Source organism: Megalobrama amblycephala, linkage group LG12 (assembly GCF_018812025.1).
Source record: "Megalobrama amblycephala isolate DHTTF-2021 linkage group LG12, ASM1881202v1, whole genome shotgun sequence".
Taxonomy (NCBI): Eukaryota; Metazoa; Chordata; class Actinopteri; order Cypriniformes; family Xenocyprididae; genus Megalobrama; species Megalobrama amblycephala.
Genome location: NC_063055.1, coordinates 22,158,228 through 22,180,422, shown reverse-complemented (window position 1 = coordinate 22,180,422; position 22,195 = coordinate 22,158,228). Strand labels below are relative to the sequence as shown.

At 37.6% G+C, this 22,195-nt stretch overlaps 1 protein-coding gene across 11 annotated transcripts in view; it reads left to right on the top strand.

Moving 5' to 3' along the window:
- The window catches only part of grid2 (glutamate receptor, ionotropic, delta 2), a 519,954-nt gene that overhangs the window by 458,693 nt on the left and 39,066 nt on the right, over positions 1–22,195 (top strand). For all 11 annotated transcript variants that reach the window (XR_007187436.1, XR_007187438.1, XR_007187437.1 and 8 more), the window contains one exon: positions 16,094–16,260. Coding sequence is in view for 8 of the 11 variants with exons in the window: in XM_048209694.1 (XP_048065651.1) it covers positions 16,094–16,260 (167 nt within the window). In the remaining 3 variants the exon portion in view is untranslated. The remainder of the gene's footprint in view (positions 1–16,093; positions 16,261–22,195) is intronic.

Below are 22,195 nucleotides of genomic sequence, written 5' to 3'. Positions count from 1 at the left end.
GTCACGATGGACGGTCAACACAAGGGAGGTATTGATAGGACAGATTCGTCTTTAAATCCGTTGATGGGTCTTTTCCTGTTCCGTCCGATAATACAAGAGGGTTTTGTGAGAGAATCAATAGATTTAATGTGATCAGATCCACGTGATGGGTTCTGATTAGTTTATTGCTGATGAGCTAAGAAGTCCTTTAGACAGAGTCCTTTGTTAAAAGAAGTCACGTCATCACTCCGGTTAAGGCTAGGCGTTTCCTGTCAGGAAATGGATCTTTTGGACCAAATGAAGCTTTGTTCAATCATGCCTCTGGCTGATGAAGCCATTTGGTAACGTCTGTCGAACGAGTCCCTACACCACAATGGTTAGATTGAAGCAGTCTGACGTTAATAGCCCATTTACACAAATAAATCCAAGAAGACAGATGGGATAAGATAAACTAAGATCATAATTAAGCTTATATTTCTTTCAAAACTAAATTGTATTGGCAAATATAGTTAATTGTAATGGAAAAATATTATTATGCACAATTTTTGTGTCTTATATGAATTTGTATACTTATTGGACTACCACACTGATCAGGTGCGGTCACATTTAACGTTGTTCAGTAAATTTTTGCATGCAATGTGAATTTTTACAATTTTAATAGAGATGTTTGCAACGTGTTCAAGTTTTTAACGGATTCACTGTGTTGACTAACAGAAAGCTGCTTGGATTGAAAGTGACTTCTGTGTGAGCTGTGTTTTTCTATACAATGAAACATTTTTGCCTGCAAAATTTTGCTTATTGACCTTTAGCTTAGCAAATGCTACTAGCCATCACATCTGGAGTGTGTCTGTTATGCCTTAAGACACTGCCCGGAGGAAGCTCGCTAGGTTTTGGAACAGGGCCAGAGTGTGCGACCTTAAATTATTCTGAAGTCGGAAGAAAGTGTGCTGTCAGTTGTGAGAGGACAGGCTTGCTGGAACTCTATATCTTTGTCATCTCAGCATGAGTAAAAAGCATAAAATGTCACATCACAGCCGCTCCCAGTGCAGAGGACAGGGGCTTCATGAAGAGTGTATGTCGCAACTGTGAGGAGGACCAGAGATGGAGCTCTGCAGATGACAGCCACATGAGCGATGGGGAGCACTCTGATTATACAGCAGGTTGTGTGAGCATGCATGCGTTCAAAGATGTGCATGTGTGCACTCATATCAGTGAGTTCTAAGAATGTCAAGATGTCTATGTCCTAGGGACTTTTGACAGCTTTTTCTTGCCATCTTTGCAGGGATTTAGTGAAGCCTGTATTTTCCTGCTTCATGGACAAGATGCATCCACTGATCCATGCTGTCATCACAAATAGACTGAGAGAATCTGAAGAAATGCAGAAGAGCCATTACTTTCTAGACTAGAACAATAACGTTTCAACATCAAAAAAAAAAAAAAAAAAAAAAGAATGGTGAGGTCCAAGGTTTGGCAGGTAGAGACTGCAGATTCAGTGTTTGACGTGGTGGTGGGTGACCTGACTTCAAATCTTGCTTGATCTCACTCCCTTCTTTCTCCCACTTCTCTTTGGCTGTTTTTTGCTAGGAGTTAAAGGAAAATTGAAAATTCTGTCATCCTTTATTCACCCTTATGTCATTCCAAACCCATATAAGGCAATTGTATCTCTTCACAAGAATCGAATTACACCCCTCGATTCATATGAATTACTTTTCTGAGGCCTTTATGACCTTTTTCTGGATCTTTTAGGAAGTTTTGGTTACCTAGACTTTCGGTGGAGACAGAAACCTTTCATTAAAAATATCTTAATTTGTGTTTCAAAGTTTAACCAAAGTCTTATGGGTTTGAAATAACATAAGGCAGACCTGCCAACATGTATGCATTTTGCGTAGCGGGTACGCATTTTGACCTCAAAGTACGCTAGTACGATTTGTCACTCTATACTACGCAAAAACCCGGTGACTCCTCTGTGCACGCGTAGTACTCAAATCCAGCAAAAGAAAGAGTTTGACCAATTATAGCACTGGGTTCATTTCCCCAAATAGCAAGCGGGGATGATTGACAAATGCGTACAGCCTATCAATAAAAAGAAACTGCAAATCGACAGCAACACAAAATCCCGCTCGATCCTCCTTCCACTCCCGCTGCTGTCATAGTGACTGCATTCTCAAGCGAGGACAGTGCAGTAGTCACGGTACTTCTGACTCCTTAAGGTAAACGGGTATAAAATGCTTAAGTAATGTTGAACAACAAATCTAAATAAAATTGAAATCGCTATATGGCTTAGTGATTATGAAAATGCTGTGATGTGTGACTGACTGACAAGCGCAAGTCTGGAGAAACAGGCGTTTATTTATTTATTGTCAGTGTTGAGAAACGTAGCCTACATGTGTCGCGTTATTGTGTTAATGCTAACTAAAGTTAAAGTACCTAATTATGTTACATAGCCTACTTATTTTGTATGAAAACTAGTATATTAGTTACTTATGCATTTAAAAGTACCGTGTCTCAGTGCTGCGCGAGCTCTCTCTCATAAACACCATCCGTGTTTTTAAGATTCGTTAAATGACGGACGCTTTTGTTAACACAACCCCTCGTTATATGTCGAACTAACTTCTACTTGATATTCTTGAATACTCGATGCGTTTTGCTGTTTTCTATAAATATGTTTGTATTGGCTAACCTTTAATCAGCGAATGTTTGTCTTGTTCAAAGACAGCACGTTACAAATAGAAACCCTTTTTTCTGTGGCATTTAGTATCATATTTTGATATTGGAATAATAAATTAGGTATTTTAAATGAATCACATGTAAACTCAATGTTTACTGTTTTCTAAGGGTTTCTTAATTTTAGACTAGTTTTCATTACAAAACCTGTATAAAAGACTCGACTGTCAGGTTAGTTGTATATAGCCTACTTGATATTGCAAAAAAAATGTTTAGTCCATATTAAATATATGAATGCGATTCACTTGTGGTTGTCAGTTTGTATAAGCACACACATGCAATGCAATATTAATCATGAATTTAAAAAATGCTTTTGAGCAGGTGGAGTGAAATTTTTAATTGTGTCAAATTAAAAAAAAAAAAACAGTCAAAATTAGATTAACGAAGATGGGGGTGTGTGCTTTGTGTATTGTATTCTCAAAAATGTAAAACAATTACATTCAGTGTGACATACATCCCGTCCCGTCACACTGGTACTCGAAAAATGTTTGCAAGGTTGTTAGGTCTGCATAAGGGTGTAAAAGTTATATCCTTAAAAACCAAATATTATTGCTCAAATAATCTATTAAATATTTGTTTTGTGCATGAGCGGAAGAAAAGTGTTGTTGCAGAGAGGTTAGACGACTTTCTTTGCAATCAATCTCTATATTCTCTGAGGCTAAACTTGCAGTCTCATGGCTGTCTTAACTGCTTTATCTTTCGCCCTTTGTGTGGGAAGCTCAAAAGGATATGCACAGACCCTCTTCTCTTTTCTTTTGAAGGCTATGTCTAACCCTGGTGTGCTTGAGTAAATGATCAAAAGAACAGTTCAGCTTATACATAGCCTCAAATTCAATGTTAAATTAACCATTGTATTTTAGTTTTGTATGTGCAAACATTCATAGCACTTGGAGAGGTGGAAGCTTGCTGTAGGAGTCCTTGAATCTGTTTGTTTGTTCAAGCAGCATTCAAACAATGCTGAAAATTCAGAAGAAATGTGACTTTCACAAACTGTCACTCTGTGTTTTAGTGGTGAGGATATTTTTACAGATTCTTTCTACCGGTTATATTGTTACTTGAGTAGGAAGCGACAAGTCACAATCTTTATGAGTGAGTCATTGACTCATTCAAATACATAAAAAAAGATTCATTCAGGAATTGAACAAGTGATGTTCTTTATGAATGAGTTATTGAATAATTCAGTCAAATGATTTATTTAGAAACACTGATTCATTCAAGAACCAAATCAGTGAATGTATTATGAGCAAGTCACTGATTCATTCACTCAACCAATTTGTTCAAAAACGCTGATTCATTTAGGAGCCAAACAAGCATGAGTGACGCATTTAATCATCCACTCAAACTATTTGTTCAAAAACACACTGATTAATTCAGGAGCCAAACGTGTTGCTTTGTTTGAAATTATATTTGTTGGCAGAGCATCATCATACTCATACTAATAATCATCATACTCACTTATATTTTCTGTCAGCCACTGAGCACATTTGAGTAATTTTAGAGCAAGATGTCTCAAATGTCTTTAGTTCATTTATAATGTGCTCCAGGTTCACTTTTATACTTTTCTGTGAACATATACATACAGTTTATCCACGTATAATTGTCCTTTAAGGTTAATCTGTTCGCTACTTTTACTGCCGCCATGTATTAAACAAGCACAAATGTAGACATTTAATCCACGACTAGTTGACACAAACTGTCCGACTATAGTGTCAAAACTGATCGATTAGTCAATACAGGAAGGACCATAGGAGTGTTAAAAGGATTAAGATTTAGAAGACATCGATGAGAATTGGCACACTATACTAGTTCTGATTCAGCGTGGGTGACTCCTGTCAAGAAATGTTCCTACCAGCCTTGGCTAAATATAGGCCTTCATGCGTATTTTTTATTATTGTTATTCCAAAGTAGATAGAAATTTTCTATGAGTCAATGCTTTTCTTTTAAGAAATGAAAACCGAAAATGAGAATTACACTCCTTTCTGTGGTTCACCACTTCCACTAAATGTCAGAGGCATAATTCATCTGTTTTAGCAATCAATAGCCTACACGTCATATTCTCCCGCAAATGTCCACTCCCTGCTGAACGCACTGCTGTTTGCCATTTTCATGCTGGAGCATTATGAAAAATTGACAAGTATATGACTGCAAAATGTTACAACTGTGACTGACATAATGAGATTTTTTTTTTTCTCTTTTTTTTTTTCATGTTGGAAAAGGAATTATGAGAAGTTGTTATATTTACTGAATAGTACTTCCTACTTTTTCAAATGATCCATTAAGTCATAGTTTGTTTGTTTTTTAACCCAAAAATTAAAACTGACATAATTTACTTACTGTCATTTTTCTTTCTTCTGGAGAACACTGAAGAAGATATTGGGCCTTATGACACACCTGGCGCAATGCAGCGCTAGGCGTGACGCAAGTGTTTTTTGCTAGTTTCAGCCCGATTCAGTTATCATTTTCACGTCCTGCACCACGTTGTTTAAATAGCAAATGCATATGCGCCCATTTGTGCACCCATGGGCATGCTGGTCTGAAAAAAAGGTGGGTTCAGGCACATTATTGGCGCGTTACTATTTTGAGGCAACTGAAAATTTACTGCACCATTGACCAATTGAATCCTGGTCTAAAGTCAATATTTGTTTTGTTATTTAAAGAGCACATTAGTAATATGTGCCTATATGCGGGTGCACTACGAGCATACGCTGTGCTTATTACGCACACATGGACGCACAGCATCACACAAACATGCCGAATATTAAAAATAAAAGGATTATAGTGTAAAAGATTATTGTGTGCATAAGGCCGTGTGTCCACCAGAGCGTTTTTTCCAGCTGATAGCGTACTTTTTCAATTGTTTTCAATGGGAGCGCCACGTTTTTCTAGGAGCGTAACGAGGCGCTGAGTGTCTTTTTCACACTCAAGCGCTGAGAGCTCGGCGTTTTTTACTGAGAAATTAATATTGCTGGTCTCTGAAAATACATAGCACAGTAATTTCACATTGTGTCAAGATAAAAATGCTTTGGTGGAATCCGGCTTTTCCCGTAGATGGTCTGCTCGCACGCTTTAACGTAGCGCACAAGCAGATCCGTTTCCTCACTAGAGAAGTGTTCAGTTTTTCTGCTTGCAAATTCTGCCATGTAAATAGTGAATCTGCCATGGTGCGAGCGCAACTGCCTTTTAAAGGGAATGGGGGAAGAGACTCTGATTGGTTTATTGCACATTTCGCCCAAAACGCACCCATTACTCATCAAGAGAATAAGGACAACCCTTTTAGACCATGCGCCGGGCGCGACGACGATTTTTTTCATCTTTAAACTAGCAAAAGTGGATTCAGACACGCCCAAGTGCACTTGCACTGTGCGCTTTAGACCATACGCTTAGTTAAAATAGGGCCCACTTGTGTTTTTCGTCCATACAGTGAAAGTAGGGCTGTGAATCTTTGGGTAGACAGCGATTCAATTCGATTCACGATTCATAGGTGTTCGATTAAAGAACGATTTTTGCAAATTCAGAACGATTCGAATCGAGACGATTCACATTAAAATTCGATGTGATTCGATTTAATTTGATTCGATTCTGCATTTTAATATGCATTTATAGGGATACTGAAATGCTTCAGTATTTCAACGTGTCTTAGTCAGGGTGTGAATTACACAGTGGCCTTCAGGGGGTCAGAGAGTAAGGGCAAAAACAAACAAACAAAAAAACCTTTTGTCCATTGTTAATGTTAGTTCATGTTAGTTCTCAATGATGCTACATAACTTTATTTTAACAGCCTATAAAAATTGGCATTTGTGTAAATTTACATAAGCCAAAACTTTAAAAGGGCTTTAAAGTATTGTTAGGCCTAGTTCATATTAACTATAGTGGAGGATAGTGTTAAAGGCTACACAACCTTATTAAACTGTTCCAGGTACATTAAAAATACTAATGCTTACATGGAGAGACTATCATGCACTTTCCCAACCAATCTTAAACTAACTTTTCTTCACAGAATAGTAAAAAGCCCTCTTTGTTCTCTTTATACGGAACATTTTCCTTATGGTGATTCTGAAAGAAAACGCGCTGGGTTTCTACTGTTGCTATAGTAACGAACGCAACTTTAACGTGCACCTGATTGATAAACCGCGCGCTTTTATGTCAGTGTTGTTAATGGTGTCGTTATTTCCATTGTGCATTCAGTTTAACGACATTAAGTTTATAATTTAATTTATCATTCATTGAACTGTGCGTATGCTGCTTTTAGACACTTACATTATTTGTTTGCTCCATCCATGTAATAAATGCGCACCTTGAAACTGCTCAGGTAATGTCGATGAACCATTTCCGACTTTTCCACGCAATAAAAGCATTTTATTTCAACAGTAGTGACCGCACAATGACTTGACAGCTTTATCAATGGTTTGAGCAGTTTGACTCAGGACTATTGTTGTCTTATTAGAGAGCATCTGCTCATGTGAACAGCAGTGGTCAACCTGAGGAGAGCTCAAACGTGGGCTACGGACGGAGCGCGAGCGCAATCCAGTGAAAGGTGGTAAAGAGTGCATCGTAAGGATTTATAATTGATGCATCGAGAAAACGAGTGAATTGTTACACCCCTAAGTGAAAGTCAATGGGGTCCGATATTGTTTTGTCATTGTATGGACAAAAAAGCTCTTCAAAATATCTTCTTTTATGTTCCACAAAGAAAGTAAGTAATGCAGTTTTGAAACAACATGAAGGTTGAGTAAATGATGCTGGAAGTTTCATTTTTGGGTGAACTATCCCTTTAAGAAATAATAAGTGGTTTAAGACAGGTGAATGTACAAGCTTGTTTTGGTTTGCAAAGTGATATCTCTTCATACTACAGAGACTGCACTGTAAACTGTCTTCTAAAGCCATATTTTCTGAATATATTGAGAATTTTCCTCCATTATTATTCGCATTGGAACAGTCTGTAAGGAGTTATATTTGTAATATTGCAAAACAACAGATTGAAATAGAGGAGTGAAAAAAAAAAAAAAGATTCATGCCATATCCCATTAGCAACAGTATTTCAGTTCTAGCTCAGTGAGCTGTCCTGGACTGTTTCTCAAACATCTGTGCCTAATTATTCCTCACTCCCTTATAGATCCTGTCTTTGGGAAAGAGGTACGTCCTTTTGCATATGGTCTGTGATGGACTATTAATTGCTTTTCCTTCATTTTCTGTAGGATAGAGAGTACTAATGACAGCTCAAAGCCAATTAGAGAGGAGAGGAAACACGGGAGAGGAAGTTGTCACATATTGGTGTCTCTCCATGTTGTCTCCATCGAGTGCAGATTCGAGCACAGGCCACCTGGGTGTGTGATTTCAGTGTGCCCTGCGTGAGAGCTTGTAAAGACCGTTGCTCAGCTGTCCCTCTCTAAAAAAAGGCTAATTAATGATACCCTCAATGCTATCTCTGTATAAAATGAATTTCATTGGTTCTCTACTGAAAAAAAAAAATTGCCAGATGACTGTGTATGCAGAGATAGATACATAGATAGATAGATATATATTAATTAATTTTATATATAATTGTTTTTTATAATTATTATTAATTTTCATCCATACAATTAAAGTACATATGGTAAAGTATGTCCCCCTCCCCCCAGAACGATAAAAACATTTTCAACATTCTTCAAAATATATTTTTTAAATGATTACAGAATTCATTTTCCTTTTTGGATGAACTATCCTTTTAAGCAGCACATTGGTAAAGCAGGCCCTAAAATTTCTGCTAACCACTTTGCATTTCTAAATGAAGGCAAAGTATAATTTCAAGTATAATTTTCTCTTTTATCTCTTGACTTTTGCTTGTGATAGGGAGTTCAGCTCAGTTAAAATATGAAATGATACATTTTTGGGTTTGTCAGATTTCTTTTATACAAGCAACATCAGTCGAGACAAGTAGCAATTATACAAACAGTTTCAGTAAAGTTGTTAATCATGTATGGGTTAAATTATAATCTGAAAGAATATGGATTAAATATAAAATGGACATAAATGGATCTAATGAACAAGTGCTTTGGATTGAAATGAAAGAGAGCCCACTTTGTCGCTCGGGACCTATTCTCGAAACAGAATGAAGCCGACCTTAATGGAGGTCAGGCTGTTCCATGTTCAAAATCTTGCGGCTGGCACAATGGCCTCTGGGACCTTGAGCCTAGGCCTTTAGAAGAAGTCTCAGCAGGAAAGCCGAGGACAAAGTTGATTGGCTCTCAGTAATGTCGTCCTGGGAGATGATCACTCAGCAGGAATGTCCTCCTTCATCAAATGAAGCGGGCCTCTCTCCACACTTCCTCGGGTTCTCTGGAGCATGGTGTCTGGAGTGTCTTATGCTTTTGACCTTTTAGAGTTAAAACCTGAAAAATATATTTTTTTTAAACTAAGAACTAAAATGGAGAATCAAATAGGGTTTTTTTGTAAATAAAGTAAATGGAAAAATTGATTTTTCCTTATGGTTGACTTAAGGTTCCGAATAGAATCGTGAACACAAATCTGATATATTTTGCTCAAATCCAGTCGGATGAATGCTACAAAATAAAGCTGTTAGCATTACACCCTCCAACGACTGTCTTTGGCCTAGTTGTGAATTTAATTATAAATATAATATATATAAATATTATATTCATAAAGTATAAACAGCCATAAAAAGGCAGCTGTTCAAGAAAACATGATTATAACTTTCAGGGACGTTTGTGCAAAATGAAAAAGGAAGTTTTTTAGTCCATTGTGGCTATTTTAGTTATCTAATAACTGATTCGAAACAAAAGATTCATAAAGCTTCAAAGCTTCATGAAGCAGTGTTTTAAAATCAGCCATCACTAGATATTGTTGAATAAAGTCGTTATTTTGTTGTTGTTTTTTTGCCGCACAAAGTATTCTCGTTACTTCATAACATTAACGTTGAACCACTGTAGTCACATGAACTGTTTTAAATGTCTTTAGTACCTTTCTGGGCATTTGAAAGTGTAAATTAAAGGGGACCTATTATGCAAAATTAACTTTTGCATGGTGTTTGGACATAAATGTGTGTTGGAAGTGTGTGTACACAACCACCCTATAATGATAAAAATTCAACCACTCCTTATTTTTAATCCCCATAAATCATAAGCATTGTCTCAGAACAAGCCATTTGCAATGTGATGTCACTTTAGCCACAGGCCCCGCCCACGAATGTTGACAGACACTGCCGTTTTAACATAGAACCGCCCTGAGGGAGTTCACAGCCAGTTGTTCACAGTCCGCCTTTGCTGCACTGACAAGAATGTCTCCCAAGCGTTTTAGGTGTTCTGTAGATGGATGGATTAATCCACATAGCTCTCTCCATTTACTCCAGAAATCGGAGCCGCTGAAGACGAGGTGGATTAATTTTGTTTTCAAAGAAAATGCTCCCTCAACTCTACCGAAATTTGTTTATGTCTGTGCGAATCATTTCACACCAGACTGCTTTGTCAACGAATGTCAATACAAAGGGACAATACAAAACAGAGGTTGTGCTAAAAATTTGTTACTCAAGGCTAGATCAGTAAACTGTTCACGATCCAGCTTACAGTCTCCAGAGTGATACTGGATGTGGCAGTAATGAAGGTGAGAGCACTTTATTACAGTTCATCGGAGTTGATTTATGGATATAAGGTTTACCAGTTTATTAAGCACCACCCGAAAAGGCATAAGGTCTTTATATATTTGTTTACTGTTAATTGTAACGAGTGTTTCTGTGTACTTCGCTGTGAATGTTGATGATAATGCAAGGGAGAAAGAGAGAGTTTATGGATAATATTTTAATGCACACTTGCACTGTGTTTTATTAAGCTCTTACAGTGATTTTCTAGAGTGAAAACGCATGCTTCATATTTTGTGTGAAGTACAATAAACGTTAAAAAACGTATGGGTAAACTGGTTTGTACTAATATAGTGGATAAAAACAAGAAGACAATATAAGTTATAACCGTAATTAAACTAAACTATACCTGTTCTATCTCCATGCAGCATATATTCTGTGAGGTATTTTGAGATAAAACTTCACATACACACTCTGGGGACATCAGAGACTTATTTTACATCTTGTAAAAGGGGGCATAATAGATCCCCTTTAACTTGCTGTCAATGCAAGCCTCACTGAGCCATCGGATTTTATAAAAAATTTGTGTTCCAAAGATGAACGAAGGTCTTACGAGTGTGGAACGATATGAGGGTGAGTAATTAATGACAGAATTTTCATTTTTGGGTGAACTAACCCTTTAAATATGTGTCCGCAATAAAGTAGCAGTATAAGTGTGTACATAATTCACTTGGGTAACTTTGAATGAACTTGATTTTAAAAAACAACCTCTGTACCTTGTAAAAATTATGCAGCTGTGTCCTTTTGAAAGTTATTGATTTCATAAAAGCTTTGATTTGTTTCATACTATAGGGCTTACTTCTCACCAAATATCAGAGGAATCCTGCTGGTTTTTATAGAGTGTTGTCATTTTCCAAAGCCGTTGAAACCATGAGAGCATTGCAAGCACTACATTTCCAATACAGTCACATCCAATGTGTGCCTTTACTTTAACTCAGTGCCCTGTTGTTAGGAGGAAACGTTGAATATGTATGGGTGAATATGAATCTAATGAGGGCATGTGCTTGATGCCTCCTTTAAAAACAATGTACTGATTAGGATGCACTGCGCATTGTTTGCTTTAGGGAAAATGGCTTGAAATAATTACCTTGGCACAATTAAAATCACAGCCCCTATGATTGCTATAGCCTGAAGGGCTGCAGGACATGCTTCACTTTTCTGTCTGTAATATGCTCTGGGTCAAGAAGTTTCTTTCTTTCTCTCACCTTTTTTGCCACTTCCAGCCTCTGGGATATTTTTTCGCTGTATGCAGGCCTTGTCTCTGTCACATGCCCATTATAATGCAGTTGTGGCAATTTTATCACCTGCAATTGTACCACAGGCAATTTTTTCTCAGCTGCCTGAGTTCAATTGAATTAGAATCAATAGAATAAGGCCTCCGGTATTACAAAACAATCTCTATTCAGCTTCTCAACTTGTGGTGAGATCTATTGTGAGGTGTGTGTGTGTGTGTGTGTGTGTGTGTGTGTGTGTGTGTGTGTGTGTGTGTGTGTGTGTGTGTGTGTGTGTGTGTGTGTGTGTGTGTGTGTGTGTGTGTGTGTGTGTGTGTGTAGATGTGTAGGTGTGTAGGTGTGTGTGTGCGCGCACATGTTTTTGTGATTTAAGAGGAAACAAATTTATATAATGATATGGGTATTACACTGGTATTATGACAAAAACATGAAATATGAGGACATTTCATGAGTCCTGATGAAATCTGCATACCAATTCAAGCTACTACTACTGTCACTCATCTCAAGCTATACTGTCAAATGTGCATTTCTAAGAGACAAAACATGCAATATTCGTTTGTGAAATGTTCATCTGTTTGGCAAGTGTTTGTCATGTTCTGATTATAAAACCACAATTAACTGTCTGGTTTACAACTTTCACTCAAATCTGCCTTTAAACTTGAAAGAAATAATGATTTGACATTTTTGGTGATAATTATTGTTATCGACTGATAATTGTTTTGGCCATATCCCCCAGCCAATGTCTGCAACGGAGCAAAATAAATTTCTTAATACGTACGTAATGAATACTGATATAATGAATATTGCTAAAAATTGTAATAGGCCCATTTCTAAAGCTCTTTGCAATGTATCTTGAAACAAGCACCCAAGCATATTGAACACTTTTAAAGGGACTCCGTATAAACATGAGAGTTATCGGTTGAAGCCTGCAGAGCAGCTTCATATCTGTAAGCAGTGAAGTTGCATCTGCATTCGTTGCAGTGAAATGACTGCTGCTCTTATCTAAATAAGCTCTCGATGTGAGAATATTCTCAGTGTTTTCTGAAGCCAGGAGCCACTTGCAGCCCATTTTAGTGCTTAGCAGACTGACCTGTAGTTACACGCTATGTCTGGTAAGCCGTTTTGAGTAAATAAGATGTTTACTCATTTAATAGCGATTTTCTCTGAAGGCAGTCTCTCTGATCTAGCTCTGTCCTGGTGCAGACTGTTTTGAAATGCCTGAAAATTTCATGAGAAGGCTATTAAAATGTTTCTGCCTAAAAATCCAGACTTGTCTACCACCAAAAACCCCACGCAAATGTGTGTACATATTTTACATCAATAGTTAACCGTATCTTAGCATGAGGTCGCTTCAAAATATATCCTTGGATGTTGAACTGCAGATAGACTTGAATTGAAAAAGAAAGCTCTCTGGTTTTCATCAAAAGCAGATTGATTTTTATTTTTTTTTTTTTTTTTTTTTTTTCACCCAAGACTTTCGTAACCTTGAAATGTTCTCTCAGAGGATAGAAGCCATCTTTCTCTTGACTTATTCAAGGATAGCATCTTCAGTATCGGAAATGAATAACCCTTTTGTCAGTAGCTATTGAATAAACATAGGCCTTTTTTAGAATTCTTTCATAGAGCTGAAGAATAATGTCTGGAGACTTGGAAAAGAGCAGAGATTGTGAGTATTTAGACGTCTATATTCAGCCTGGTCGCATTGTTAATACTTAGGTATTAATACGTAACTTTCAAAGACACAAAACGTACATTTTTGTACATTTAGAAAGGTGCTAAAACGTGCAATAAAGTTATAAGTATAATTTCCATTTTATTGTTTTGTAGATAAACGTATCCCTAAACTAGGGATGTCCCGATCACGTTTTTTTTGCCCTCGAGTCTGAGTCCGAGTCATTTGATTTTGAGTATCTACCGATACCGAGTCCCGATCCGATACTTCTATAATACATAAAAAAGAATAAAGAAGAGCGAAAAAACAGATCCAGGAACAGTGCTTTTCAGGTTTTTCAGGTATCTAACAGTAGTTTTCACGTACAGAAAATGGATAATCAAATATAAAATATCACTGCATATTATCTTTACTGTATAAAATAAATAAAGATTAATCATTATTGAAGTTACAAAAACTATTCAGTCAAGAGCAGTGAGTGATTTCTTTGTTATTTGTTGTTTTATTTAACATTAAAAACATGCAGCAGGAATATTTTTTTTCCCTATAAGACATGCACGATCCAGTACATATAGCCTACTGTTACACATGTGATGTCTTTCTCGACTAATATACCTTCACTTAAGACATAACCGACTATGTTTGCTAGGATACTCGCTAAGACGGGCATGTTGACATAATTTTTGTATGAATTTGTCCGCTGAAGCGCAAGACTTGAAAGAGAACTCAGTATTTGCGCGTTGACGCAAATAAGCGTGTGCGCGCTTCGGATGAGCGCACACAAATCTTCTCACAGCGCGCGCGAGTTCTCTTTCGCGTCTTGTTCTTGAAGGTTTAAATCAGCAAGGCTTAAATGAGTTAGTTTAAACACAGATAGCAACGTGTGCTGTTCAGGTCTCACCTGCGCTCGTGCTATCAACGGCGATGACGGCGTAAATGACTGGACATTAGAGCAGACGGCACTCGCAGTTAACAGTTTACAAAGAGTAACTGTTTTGTCCACGCTTTCTGATTATCGTTGTTGTAACGTTTTGCGAATCCATCGACTGAAACATACATTATCTGAACTCTGTCTGTTTTCCACATTGCTATTTTAAAACAAACCATATTAACCAATAGATGCGTCGTCATTCGAGATGGACCGCGGTGCAAGTGCGTACCGAACCGTAAGTGGAGAACCGTAGGGTTCGATTTTTTACCGAGAACCGTTGCACCCCTAATACATATATATCCGAGTCCTGATCGGGAGGTAACGTCCGATTCCGATCGAGTCTGAAACCACGTGATCGGGCCCGATTTCCGATCACGTGATCGGATCTGGACATCCCTACCCTAAACCCCACCCCGAACTTAAACATACTCATTTTATACAGAATGTTAAAAGAATAAAACATAATGGACAGAAATGTTTAGGAAAATGACAATTTTAGTAAAAATATAACATTAAAATTATATTTTGAGCCGCTAATCCTACCCCTAAACCTACCCCTAACCATTTCTTAAATCTATACTGTTATAAATAAAAGAATAACAGACAAACAAGTGTGAGCACAATAATTAATTTATTGCGAAAATGTCAAAAGTGGTACCAAAAGTAGTCCAAATGATGAGTAGTTGCAGAAACCGTCCTCTCTGGTGGTAATAGTTTATAGGGTACAGAGCAGAATCAATTTAACTTATTAATACATGAAAATATGATGAATCCGGCTTCTCTCCGAGAAGACACGCAATCATTTTGAATGTCAATCCACTGAAACACGGCATGTTGCAATCTGTGACAAAACAGGTAAGAACCAGTGAGCGTTCAATATCAGTGCTGTAAACCATGTCCTAAAGGTTCTCGAGGGCGCAACTTTCAAATTTAAATCATTACGAGCGCGGGCTTTGACTGTGACGGACACTGCTGCTGAGAATGAAGATGAAGATCGCTGGATGAAGTGCTGAATTTTGGTCTGTTCCTTACAAACATATGGATTCTAAAGATATGGACTACAGCAAACAAATAAAATGGATGTGATTTGTGAATTTATGTTGTGCTTTGGTGTATCTTTTGGTTGTATTGTCAGGCGCTGCATAGAAGAAAACGCCTTCTGTGTCGCACAGCAAACAAATGAAATATCATGTCAGAAATTTTATTACATATTAGGTAGATGAGTAAACTATATTTAAAAAATGCAACAAAAACATGGATTGATATGACAAATGAATACATACAACAGATTTAAAACAATACCACGATTTTGATATTAATACATGGGAATTCATATACATTTACACTCTATGTTACATGATTTACGTTTTATTGCTGTTAATACATAAGTATTTTAACATTTTAGTGCTATAAATACGTCAATGTTGTACGTTTTTGTGTGTATGAAAACGTAAGTAAATGTACGTGTGGTAGAACAACACTTTACGTAAAAAATACACACGTATTCTCATGAAATCACGTTGCTATATTATACCACGGGTCTTTTCTGCTGAGCTTATCTTGGAAGTAAAATTTAGAAACAGCGACCCTGCAAACTAAGTTTGAAGATGTAAAACCTCCTTGTGCGCCGCTTCTCAGCCATACTTAATAAACAATCAATGGTAAAAAGAGTAGCAAGGTCCTGCTGGGATTTAATTAAAGCTTGATTGTTTTTCAGCAATGGTGCTTTATGTGGACTAGCCACTTTTGATAAATGTTCAGCACCTGGTTGCATTATTTATGGACAGTTGGTTCCTACCTGATTTGGTTTTGAATTCGTCCTCATGTGCCTCTCTGTTTTTCTTTGAACGTGATTTCCATTGCATCTCTCTTAACTCTTCTGTTCTTTTGTGTACATATGTGTGTCTTTTTTCTCACCCTCTTAGGTGAAGTACGGACGTTTTGCATTTGTGTGGGATGCAGCTGTGCTGGAGTATGTGGCCATTAACGATGAGGACTGTTCGCTCTACACTGTGAGCAACAATGTGGCTGACAGGGGCTACGGCATCGCGATGCAGCATGGCAGTCCCTACAGGGACATCTTCTCTCAGAGGTACTGTATGATGATTCTTATTATCCATATGTAGCTGTTCGTCTATGGGGTCCTGCTGTTATATGAGAAGTGAAAATTCAATTTAAAATTGACATTTAAAATCTGAGTTTGTAATTTAAAATCAATTTTTCAAAGAGGGGAGAGCGGGAATGGTTGTAACACCGTGAATTGTAGCACAGTCAGTTTAACCACTTACAAAGTAGGTACAGGGATGAAATCACTTTTATACATGAGTGCCACCCTCAGTAACAGTACAACTTGTATGTCTCTGTGTAAAAATGACAGTACAGAAACTGTTTTGAGGTAGAATATGGTCAGGGTAATGGATATTAAATCACAGATCTGATTCTCTTGTTTGATTCATTGTAACATTTAAAACTTTAATCTAAATGTAAAAACAAAAAAACTCTGATTTGTACCAGAACAAATGTAGGAAACTTACATCAAAGTTTGAGATAAATAGCACAAAAAGCAAATGTCTATGCAAAAAGTGTTACAACCATTTGCAGTCTTCCCTGTTAAAGTCCTTTACGTGCAATCTGCAAGCAATCTCATCTTTATCGCATGGCACAAGCTGATTGGCCTCTGCTGATCCTGCAGCCAATGAGATTGCTTACTCAACATTTAAATAGTCTGATTCAGTGTTTGCTGTAGGCTAGTCCTGCAGCAAGCTATCAGAGTTCCTCTGAAACCCCCCACCTCCCCCAGCTCCACCTGCCTAGATCTGCTACAGGATTTATGTATGTCTATTTATGCAGCAGCAGCATATCTTACGTGCTCACAGCAGCTAGTCTATGTATCTATTAGCAGTAGCAAGTCCATACTTGCTCTGCAGCGGCAGCAATAGTCAACAGCAGCAGCATAGCAGGCCTAGTCTGCTAAGACCAAATACATTAACACTGCCATATTCAATAGCATGCTAAAACTATTCCGTGATTGTAATATTATTATTATTATAAAACTTCTCTGTTCCTCCTTCTCTGATGTTGGAAAATTGGCCTCACAATTTCTTTTTATTTCTTTTTTGTCTATGTGCTTAGCAGTGTGTTGCCTGAAATCCACTTGAGGTGGGAGGTCCTTATTAACATAAACAGGCTATTAATTGACATGCGTATTTCATTTTTCAATAATGTGGTCTTGGATAGCCATCAACTCTAATTTTAATCGAGCCATTTAAAATGTTTTCCTGTGGTTCCTGAAACAATGGCGAGGAAATTGCACAGCAAAATTATATGAGAGTTTTATAAAAGACTTTAGCCAGTCATAGAGCTCAATTCTTCAGGTGAAAAGACAAACTCTTTTGCCCCACCTAAGAGGAAGTATATTATGCAGTAAATACAGCACCAATGGAGATCAAACGTATCAACATACGATTCTTAATGGCAGGAACATGTTTTCCGCTCCGCTGCTTCAATACGCGGAGCTGAATAGAGATCCAAGCGGAGTTAAATCGCTCACTCTGAGTAAAATTGCTATATTGAAATACCAGTATTGTGACAGACTGAGAAAAATATGATAGCATGGAGGGATGGCCCCATTGTTGGTGTAAAAGTCAATACATTATCTACATTTATCATCACCAGGAGTCTAAAGAGAGAGCATGCTAGTGCAGTAGCTGAACACAGCTGCCATAGTGCATGAGTAAAGTAGCCCACAGAGAGAAGAGAAAGAGTAGAAAACTTGATTTAACTCTATAAAATGATAAGTAAGGTATAAAAAGAATATGCATAGTTAAAGTGCACCAATAATCACTTACATTGTCCTATAGACAGTGGTTCTCTGAAAAAATCCTGTGGATTTTGAAGAGCTCTTACCATTCCAAGTCACAAATCACAATCTTCCATCTGTTGTTTCAATGGGACTAAATGCATGCGTTTTTGTCTGGAAAGTGCACTGAAAGTACAGATTCACATGAAATTTCTTACAAACTGTGACAATATATACACATAATCTGTATACTTTGCAAGTGCACATCAACTTATTCCACTAACCCTAACCTAAAGGTCTACTAATACTCTGATGAGAGTTTGTTAACATGTAGTTGCAAAGTTACAGTTGCAAAGTTAGTAATGTCTAAAGTGGACTCTCAAAATAAAGTGTAACCCATTTTGATGTTTTAATAAGTAAAAATGACACATTTAAAGGTGGTAGAGAGGATTTTTTCGTCAACTGAGAATCCAAAGACTGTTACTGAGTTTTTGAAATGAGCACATGCGTAAGAACAGCCCCCCTCCTTCACAGCTCATTTCAAAGGAACGCCTCCCAAAACTCGTGCACGAGTATTGGAACACGAGTGTTTACCACCGGCATTCGCTGTGTCGTGTTAGTGGATTCATTATGTCGGACTCACCGCAGGTAACTCATAATCTGCACTTGTTATTCCTGTCTCCTGACTAAAACATTGCATGCGGCGCCTGTGGAGTGTGGAAAGTTAATGGAGAGTGCAGCCGTGCACGTCTCTCACAAGGAACGTCGCGGCAGTGATTGACAAGCCAGAGGGCCAATCGTTTACGCGATGATCGCGTAAACGATTGGCTGGTGTTTTTAAGGCCCTACCTCGTGCACAGATGATGTATATTAATATTATTACTTTCAGTGCACCTAATAAAAAGTCTTTTATCAGTTAGTAAAGACAGTTTCAAGTAATATTGCAAAAATGTATAAAACAAAACATCCTCTTTAGCACCTTTAATGCAATCTGCTTTAATCTACATGGATATATATGTGGAATTCTGTAGACGTCGTCCCATTAAGCCCCATTGAATCTGTGCGGCATTTGGAGTCTATAGCAGATCCCTGAACCTTAGATTTAATTAAAAGAGCAAAATTAATTGACCAAGAGGCAAACACAGCATTTTAGGTTTAGCCAAGGAGTGGGAATCTAGCAGGAGTGTTAGTTGTATTGGATTAAAGGGGGACTCAGTAGAATTTCAAAAACACTGTTTGGAAGTTAGTCGGACCGACACCAACAACAAACGTCTAACCAATCAGCATTAGGGGATGTATGACGGTCGAGGAGCAAGAGGGAGATTTGAAAATAATAAAAAAACTGCAGAACGAGAGATGGGACACAATACAAAAGAGCTCAAAAGAATATCACTGGAATGAAGGTTTATGACTGGGCAAGCGCTTTAGGACCTGCGTTTATATAAGAAAAGCTTTCCAGCGCTGAAGAGAGCTAAGCGGGAAGGCCTGAAAACAGATATGGAGGCTGCTTTGATTCAACTTCTCATGTGAGTAACACTGTTTTGATTGTCTGGAGCTGCTGTGCTGTTGGTGACTAACAACAAACACTTTGTATTTACTTGTGTACTGTACGTTCATTTTTTTGTGCTTCCTTGTCATTCGTTCATCAACTGCGCTTTATTTTTCGTGAAGCATTTTGTTGTGCATCAGCTATGATAAACAGACATCCACTCGCGTCCACATCAGCCTCTGCGTCTGTTTTCAGGCCTTCCCACTTAGCTTTCTCCAGTGCTGGAAAGCTTTTCTAATATAAACGTGGGTCCTAAAGCGCTTGCCCAGGCATAAACCTACATTCCAGTGACATTCTTTTGAGTTTTTTTGTATTGTGTCCAATTTCTCATTCTGCAGGGTTTTTTTTCTTATTATTTTTAAATCTCCCTCTTGCTCGTTCTCTCTCCTCGACCGTCATACGCCCCCTAATGCTGATCGGTTAGAGGTTTGTTGTTGGTATCGGCCCGACTAACTTCCAAACAGTGTTTTTGAAATATTACTGAGTCCCCCTTTAAAGGTAATATACATGACTGACAGAATTTAAAATTTAAAAAAGAGGTATTTTGAGAAGCAGCTTTTAGGAAGAATATATTTGTCATTGATAAATGACATTTGTGTTTCCCCCAGTCCTCTTAAAAAGCACCAGTTCTCAGATGTGTAAATGTGTAGATCGATGTAATCTGCTACCGATCCTAAAATATCAGGGGATTTATTGTTTATTGAGTACATGTGGTTTATAATCTAGCATGTATAGGCAGTTTCAAAATCATTATTTCTTAGGTTGAGATCTAAATTACACATTATTGATTGGTGTGCTAGGTCACACTGGAGGCATGTGAAAGAAAAAGAGGGAAAGAGTGTGAAATAAAGAGCAACGGAGCGAGGTATTTTAGGTGTTTTGATTGAAGGCTTAGCATTGAGTCAGAACAGTGCTCTCTTTTGTATATGATTGCATCTTTAGATGGTTAAACAGATGGCATGTTATAGTGTGTGTCTTTGTTCACCATCCAATGTGTTCTGATAGTTAGTCATATGATCATCCTAATGCTAATGTAAGAATCACTATAACTATTCCTCATACATAGGTTTAGAGATTTGAACCATTTTAATTGATCAAATGGATGGAAAAAACAGTAGTGTGTTTACCCACCACGCAAAGCACGCAATTGCGTGAGGCCCGCAGGCCTGGGGGGCCCCCGCAATTTCCCCCCAGTGGTGTAGTCTACGTGATACGCAGGTATATGCCTTATATCCACCAGGAAAGGTCAAGGATTTCTGTATATCTACTTAAAAAAGCACGAGAATACGGATCTGGCACTCTTTAATGTGACGCGACAGATCGCAGTGCCTCAGTTCAAGAGAAGCAGCAGCCTGACGCACACGTGAACTGATCCTCTCCTCCGCTTTAATACCAGTTACAGTGCGAAATAACCATGAATGAACACCTAAAGGTATGTTAAAGGATACAGAACAACTTACTGACATCCATATCATGTCTCATGTAATCGTTCAATCAGTGTTTCAACCGTGGAAAGATGTTAACAGCTTGTAAACAAACAAACGTAACGTCACATTTACCTCAGAACAAACATATTTATCATGACCATAAACTCGTTAGTCAGCTAGAAAAATTAACTATAAAGAGGAGCATTTAGCTGAATATATGCAACATATTACATATTAATTATAATTTTTAATGTTCTTCAATAGCCTATAATGCATGTTTGAATAAATCCGTCAAGATGACAGCCACCATTTAAATGTTTATATTTAAAACAAAAAAAAAGAATTAGAGTAGAAATAATTTTAAAGTTAGTAGCCCTATTATAACCTTATTATGAAAAAATTATTACCGAAGTGTAATTTAAGTTTGAATACAAATTGGTTCATTTAACCTTCAATATTAATGTACCAACTGATTCCCATGTGTAGGCTATTATACAGCACTAGTTTTTGTTTTGTTTTTTCTTTAGAAAATTTGCCATGTTGCCTACCTGATATACAGTATATCCAAAGTAACTGATATTGACTCGATGCAAGCTTGTGAATCCAAATGCATAACTATGATGACAGACTGGCAGGAAATGGTGCAAAACAGAGTCCAAACAGGGTGATATTGTGACATATTGATAAGCCTCATCTTTCCATTAATGTTAATAATAGTTGCAACTTGCACTCTTGTGTAAATGTGCATTGAAAATTGCCAGATGATAAAACCTGTGCTCCAGGGACCATATTCATATAACACCTAAGGCTAAATCTAGATGAGTTAGCTGGAGATTGACAATAAACAGTAGAAAATCAGTCCAGTCTCTCTAGCTGTAAATGTCATTAGCTGTTAAAATCTTGTGTTGCTTGTAATAAATTATATTATTATAATAAATAATATAACACACTTATACTGGGGCCCCCTCCAGGAGATTTGCTTAGGGCCCCCAATAACCTAAACATGCCACTGGGAAAAAATTCCCACAGACTTGAATTGAATGACAAACCTGAGCCATTTCAGAGGACCAGAAAATCATAGAGATTTGAGAGTGAGAGAGTGAGACAGAGGCTGTTTTGATTTGGACCAGTTAGCATACCATCTCGTAATTCCATAGCAACCACCCAGGATACCCTAGCAATGGCGTAGCAACATGCTAAAGACCACTCTAAAGATCAGTGGCCAGTTGCATAAACTATTTACAAGTTGGTC